This window comes from Sapajus apella, unplaced genomic scaffold (genome assembly GCF_009761245.1).
Source record: "Sapajus apella isolate SASKATOON/1434 unplaced genomic scaffold, GSC_monkey_1.0 scaffold6, whole genome shotgun sequence".
NCBI lineage: Eukaryota > Metazoa > Chordata > Mammalia > Primates > Cebidae > Sapajus > Sapajus apella.
Window position 1 is genome coordinate 40,123,215 of NW_022436946.1, and position 7,036 is coordinate 40,130,250.

Below are 7,036 nucleotides of genomic sequence, written 5' to 3' on the forward strand. Positions count from 1 at the left end.
TTTTGTGGTACTCGGTCTTATCTTTAAGTCTTTAATCCATCTGGAGTTAATTTTATTGTAAGGTGTCAGGAAGGACTCCAGTTTTTGCTTTCTGTACATGGCTAGCCAGTTTTCCCAATTCCATTTATTAAACAGGGAATCCTTTCTGCATTGCTTGTTTTTATCAGGTTTGTCAAAGATCAGATGGTTGTGGATGTGTGGCGTTGCCTCTGAGGCCTCTGTTCAGTTCCATTGGTCTATATCTCTGTTTTGGTACCAGTACCATGCTGTTTTGATTACTGTAGCCTTGTAGTATAGTTTGAAGTCAGGTAGCGTGATGCCTCCGGCTTTGTTCTTTTTACTTAGAATTGACTTGGCTATGCGGGCTCTCTTTTGATTCCATATGAAGTTTAAGGCAATGTTTTCCTGTTCTGTGAAGAGGGTCATGGGCATCTTGATGGGGATTGTGTTGCATCTAGAAATTACTTTGGGCATTATGGCCATTTTCACAATATTTATTCTTCCTAACCATAAGAATGGAATGTTTTTCCATCTGTTTATGTCTTCTCTTATTTTGTTGAGCAGTGGTTTGTAGTCCTCCTTGAAGAGGTCCTTTACATCCTTTGTTAGTTGTATTCCTAGGTATTTTATTCTCTTTGTAGCAATTGTGAATGGGAGTTTGCTCATGATTTGGCTCTCTGTTAGTCTGTTATTGGTGTATAGAAATGCTTGTGATTTCTGCACATTGATTTTGTATCCTGAGACTTTGCTAAAGTTGCTTATAGTTTCAGGAGATTTTGGGCTGAGATGATAGGGTCTTCTAAATATACAATCATGTTGTCTGCAAATAGAGACAATTTGCCTTCCTCCTTTCCTAATTGAATACTTTTTATTTCCTTTTCTTGCCTGATTGCTTTGGCTAGAACTTCCAATACTATATTGAATAGGAGTGGTTAGAGAGGGCATCCTTGTCTAGTGCCAGATTTTAAAGGGAATGCTTCCAGTTTTTGCCTATTCAGTATGATATTAGCTTTGGGTTTGTCATAAATAACTTTTATTATTTTGAGATACGTTCCATCAATATCTAGTTTATTGAGGGTTTTTAGCATAAAGGACTGTTGAATTTTGTCAAAGGCCTTCTCTACATCTATTGAGATAATCATGTAGTTTTTGTCTTTGGTTCTGTTTATGTGGTGAATTACATTTATAGACTTGCATGTATTGAACCAGCCTTGCATCCCCGGGATAAAGCCTACTTGATCATAGTGAATAAGCTTTTTGATGTGCTGTTGCAATTGGTTTGCCAGTATTTTATTGAAAATTTATGCATCTATGTTCATGATGGATATTAGCCTGAAGTTTTCTTTTCTTGTTGAGTCTCTGCTAGGCTTTGGTGTCATGATGATGTTCGTCTCATAAAATAATCTGGAAAGGATACCCTCTTTTTGTATTATTTGGAATAGTTTCAGAAGGACTAGTACCAGCTCCTCTTTGTATGTCTGATAGAATTCGGTTGTGAACCCATCTAGACCTGGACTTTTTTTGGTTGGTAGGCTATTAATTGCTGCCTCAACTTCAGCCGTTGTTATTGGTCTATTCAGGGTTTTGACTTCTTCCTGGTCTAGGCTTGGGAGGATACAAATGTCCAGGAATTTATCCATTTCTTCCTGGTTTACTGTTTTCTGTGCACAGAGTTGTTTGTAGGAATCTCTGGTGGTAGTTTGTATTTCTGTGGAATCTGTGGTGATATCCCTTTATCATTTTTTATTGCCTCTATTTGATTCTTCTCTTTTCTTTTTTATTAATCTGGCTAGTGGTCTATTCTGTTGATCTTTTCAAAAAACCAGCTCCTGGATTTAATAATTTTTTGAAGGGTTTTTGTGTCTCTATCTCCTTTGGTTCTGCTCTGATCTTAGTTATTTCTTGTCTTCTGCTAGCTTTTGAGTTTGTTTGATCTTGCTCCTCTAGCTCTTTCAATTTTGATGATAGGGTGTTGATTTTAGATCTTTCCTTGCTTCTCATGTGGGCATTTATTGCTGTAAATTTTTCTCTAGACACTGCTTTATATGTGCCCCAGAGATTATGGTACGTTGTGTCTTCATTCTTGTTGGTTTTGAAGAACATCTTTATTTCTGCCTTCATTTCATTGTTTATCCAGTCGACATTCAAGAGCCAGTTGTTCAGTTTCCATGAAGCTGTGCTAGTTTCTGAGTTAGTTTCTTAACCCTGAGTTCTAATTTGATTGCACTGTGGTCTGAGAGACTGCTATGATTTCCCTTCTTTTGCATTTGCTGAGGAGTGAGTTACTTCCAATTATGTGATCAGTTTTAGAGTAATTGTGATGTAGTGCTGAGAAGAATGTATATTCTGGGAATTTGGGGTGGAGAGTTATGTAAATGTCTATTAGGTTTGCTTGATCCAGGTCTGAGTTCAAGTCCTGGATATCCTTGTTAATTTTCTGTCTCGTTGATCTGTCTAATATTGACAGTGGAGTGTTAATGTCTCCCACTATTGTTGTATGGGAGTCTAAGTCTCTTTGTATGTCCTTAAGAACTTGGTTTATGTATCTGAGTGCTCCTGTATTCGGTGCATATATATTTAGGATCATTAGCTCTCCTTGTTGCATTGATGCTTTTACCCTTATGTAATGCCCTTCTTTGTCGCTTTTGATCTTTGTTGGTTTAAAGTTAATTTTATCAGAGACTAGGATTGTAACTCCTACTTTTTTTTGCTCTCCATTTTCTTGGTAAATCTTCCTCCATCTCTTTATTTTGAGCCTATGTGTATCCTTGCACATGAGATGGGTGTTCTGGATACAGCACACCTATGGGTTTTCAATTTTTATCCAATATGCCAATCTGTGTCTTTTGATTGGGGCATTTAGCCCATCTACATTTAAGGTTAATATTGTTATGTGTGAATTTGATCCTGCCATTTTGATGCTAGCTGGTTGTTTAGCCTGTTAGTTGACACGGTTTCTTCATTATGTCAATGTTCTTTACCATTTGGTACATTTTTGGAGTGGCTGGTACTGGTTGTTTCTTTCTATCTTTAGCGCTTCTTTCAGGAGCTCTTGTAAGACAGACCTGGTGGTGATGAAATCTCTAAGAAATTGCTTGTTCATAAAGGATTTTATTTTTCCTTTGCTTATGACCTTAGTTTGGTTGAATATGAAATTCTAGGTTGAAAGTTCTTTTCTTTAAGGATGTTGAATATTGGCCCCCACTCTCTTCTGGCTTATAGGGTTTCTGCTGAGAGATCGCTGTGAGTCTGATGGGCTTCCCTTTGTGGGTAACCCAACCTTTCTCTCTGGCTGCCCTTAGCATTTTCTCCTTCATTTCAACCCTGGTGAATCTGACGATTATGTGCCTTGGGATTGCTCGTCTTGTGGAATATCTTCGTGAGGTTCTCTGTATTTCCTGGACTTGAATATTGGCTTGCCTTGCTAGGTTGGGGAAGTTCTCCTGGATAGTATCCTGAAGAGTGTTTTCCAGCTTGGATTCATTCTCTCCGTCACATTCAGGTACACCTATCAGACATAGATTAGGTCTTTTCACATAATCCCATATTTCTTGGAGGCTTTTTTAATTTCTTTTTACTCTTTTTTCTCTAATCTTACCTTCTTATTTTATTTCATTGAGTTGATCTTCAATCTCTGATATCCTTTCCTCTGTTTGGTCAATTTGGCTATTGAAACTTGCGTATGCCTCATGAAATTCTTGGGTTGTGTTTTTCAGCTCCATCAATTCATTCATATTCTTCTCTAAGCTGTTTATTCTAGTTAGCATTTCATCCAACCTTTTTTCAAAGTTCTTAGTTTCTTTGCATTGGGTTAGAACATGTTCTTTTAGTTCAGAGAAGTCTTTTATTATCCACTTTCTGAAGCCTGTTTCTGTCAGTTCATCAGATGCATTCTCCATCCAGCCTTGTTCCCTTGCTGATAAGGAGTTGTGAACCCTTGGAGGAGGAGAGTGTTCTGGTTTTGGGTGTTTTCATCTTTTTTGCGCTGGTTTCTTCCCATCTTTGTGAATTTATCTGCCTGTGGTCTTTATGGTTGGTGACTTTAGATGGGGTCTCTGAGTGGACATCCTTTTTGTTGACGAGGAAGTTATTTCTTTCTGTTTTTTAGTTTCCTTCTAACAGTCAGGCCCCTCTACTGTAGGACTGCTGGAGGTCCACTCCAGACCCTGCTTGCCTGGGGATTACCTGCGGCAGCTGCAGAACAGTAAGGGTTGCTGCCAGTTTCTTCTTCTGTTATCTTTGTCCCAGAAGGATACCTGCTGGATATCAGCCTGAGCTCTCCTTTGTGAGGTGTCTCTTTGGATATTTGGGGGTCAGGGAGCTGCTTGAGGAGACAAGTCTGTCCCTTATAGGAGCTCAAGTCCTGAGCTATGAGCTCTGTTATTACATTCAGAGCTGCTGGGCAGGTATGTTTAAGTCTGCTGCAGCAGAACTCATAAGCGCTTTTTTTTCCCGGGTGCTCTGTCCTGGGAAGGTGGGGCTTTATTTATAAGTTCCTGATGTGCTGCTGCCTTTTTTCAGAGCTGCTCTGCCCAGCGAGGAGGTAGCCTAGTCACAGTCTTCCAGCAGAGGCATTGCTGAGCTGCGGTGGGCTCTGCCCAGCTGCTGGGTGAACATCCTTGTGGTTTTGTTTATAGAGGTATAGTTAGAACTGCCTCAGTAATGGGGGACTGTCTCTATAATGGTGGACTGCCTCGGTAATGGCGGATTGCCTGGTTAATAGCGGGCTGTATCAGTAATGGTGGACTGCCTCAGTAATGGTGGACTGCCTCAGTAGTGGTGGACTGCCTAAGTAATGGCAGATGTCCTTCCCCCAACAGAGCTGGACCATCCAGGGTCCAGCTGTGCTTTCTCTGAAACTCTCAATCCAGAGCATTTCAGATTGCTGGTCTTTGTAGGGGTGGAACCTGCCGAGCCAGATCACCTAGCTCCCTGTTTCAGCCCCCTTTTTTTCAGTTGAATGGCCGACTTTGTCTCCCAGGCATTCCAGGCACCAGTTGAAACAGCTGCCCAGATTTGTGTGAGTTTTTATGCGGAGACCTGCTGTGCTGGCTGAAACAGCCATGTTGGAGACTGATAGCGCTTTTCTGCCAGGGAATCTCCTGGTCTGTGGGCAGTAAAAACTAGTTTGGAAATGCAGTGTTCACTTGCCCTCTGTGTTGTTCTCACTGGGAATGCACTCCAGAGCTGTTCCTATTCAGCCATCTTGGAGCATCTCCTCTTGTTATAATTTTTTAAAGATTCAGTCAACATTATTTTATATGTTCCTTTGAGCAGTAGTCTGCCTCTTTTTGAGGGCTAAATTCCTAGACATAAAATTTCTAGTTCAAAGATATATACATTTTAATTTTTAATAAATATTGCCTTTCTCCATCATATTACTAACTTTCCTTCCACCTTTCTTCACCATTGTTAAGGTGGGTTTGGTGCTTCAATCCTAATGAAAAACAGATTCCCTCCAGCTTTTTAAGTTTCCATATTCCAGGTCTCTTTAAATTTCATCACTACCGTGTTAAAAATAAAATAATTAGCGTTCTCTCATATTAGAAAGATAAGTTTACAAATGTTCTGCTTATTCAGTATAGAAAACATTTTAATGCAAAAAGTTAAAGAAAACTTAAAACTCTCATATGCCATCATCTGTGTTGACCATTTGATTAGTTTTCTACTAGTCTTTTTATCTTCATTTATATGCATTCTAAATACCAAATTAAAATTTTATTATATATACAGTTTCATATTCGACTTTTCTTACTTAACATTATGTTGTAAACACTTACCATTAAATCAGAGGAAAAATGCTACAAATCCTCCCATTTGCTTTTCAACATAGGTGTAGGTAATCCTTTCTTATTTGTGACAGGTTTCCTAATTAATAGACAAAAGTTTTCAAAGTATAACATTCCAATTTTTCTTCCCCAGAAAAAAAAAAACCTGGAAAGTAACTAGTCTCAACCTGAGTAATTTAAAATTATACATTGTAAAGTAAGTTTAATATTACAAAATTTATTCTTTATTTTTAACACTATAAGCATTTAATCCTATAATAGTGTGAGATATCTGAATTTCCAAAGATAATTAAATTTGAAACTTTTCATTTCAGAAAAGCCACAGAAGAGGAATTGAGACTTGAAGAAGAAAATCAAAGGCTACTGGAAGATTTGAAAGTGAAAGTAAAAGGCAAGCACAGATTGCTATTACTGATAATGTGTCATGGTATTGTTATTGCAAGCAATTGCAGTATTTCAAGAGAATTATAGGCTGGGTGATCACATTTCCCAATTTGTCCATGAGAGCCCAGGTTTATGCCTATGGTCTTTAAGTCTTTATAGTACTCCCTTTTATTCTTAACGTGTTCCAATTTATACGCTAAATAATATTGTCACTGAAGTAATGGATTCATAGGAAAATGACTCTTGACACAAATAGCTACTCATACATTCTCTATAAGTGATACACAGCAGAGTAGCACATACAGCTTGTCTTTAAATGGTTGCTCTTGATACAGATGACATATAGCTGTTGACATTACTTCGATGAGAACAATCCTACAGAAGTTGAGAAGACAGCACATCTCTTATTATTCACTTACTCTCTTTATGATTAAACACTCATCTTCATTATATAACTTACTCTGTTTCTTTTAAGATTGGAGTTTTTCAATGGACTTAACCCATACCCTAGAACAAATGAATTTAACAGATATTTATAGAACATTCTACCCAACAACTGCAGAATATAAATTCTATTAATCAGCACCTGGAACATCCTCCAAGATAGATCATATAATAGGCCACAAAATAGGTCTCAGCAAATTTAAGAAAATCAAAATTTTACCAAGTACTCTTTCAAACCATAGTGGAATAAAACTAGAAATCAACTCCAGAAAAAACCCTCAAAACTATACAAATACATGGAAATTAAACAATCTGCTCCTGAATGATCTTTGTGCCAACAAAGAAATCACGAAGGAAATTTAAAAATTTTTGGAACTGAACGATAACAGTGACACAACTTATCAAAACTTCTGGGATAC

At 38.0% G+C, this 7,036-nt stretch overlaps 1 protein-coding gene across 4 annotated transcripts in view; it reads left to right on the top strand.

Annotated features, from left to right (window-relative positions):
- The window catches only part of AK9 (adenylate kinase 9), a 190,039-nt gene that overhangs the window by 95,857 nt on the left and 87,146 nt on the right, over positions 1–7,036 (top strand). For all 4 annotated transcript variants that reach the window (XM_032275055.1, XM_032275052.1, XM_032275054.1 and 1 more), the window contains one exon: positions 6,104–6,180. In XM_032275055.1, coding sequence (XP_032130946.1) covers positions 6,104–6,180 — 77 coding nt within the window. The remainder of the gene's footprint in view (positions 1–6,103; positions 6,181–7,036) is intronic.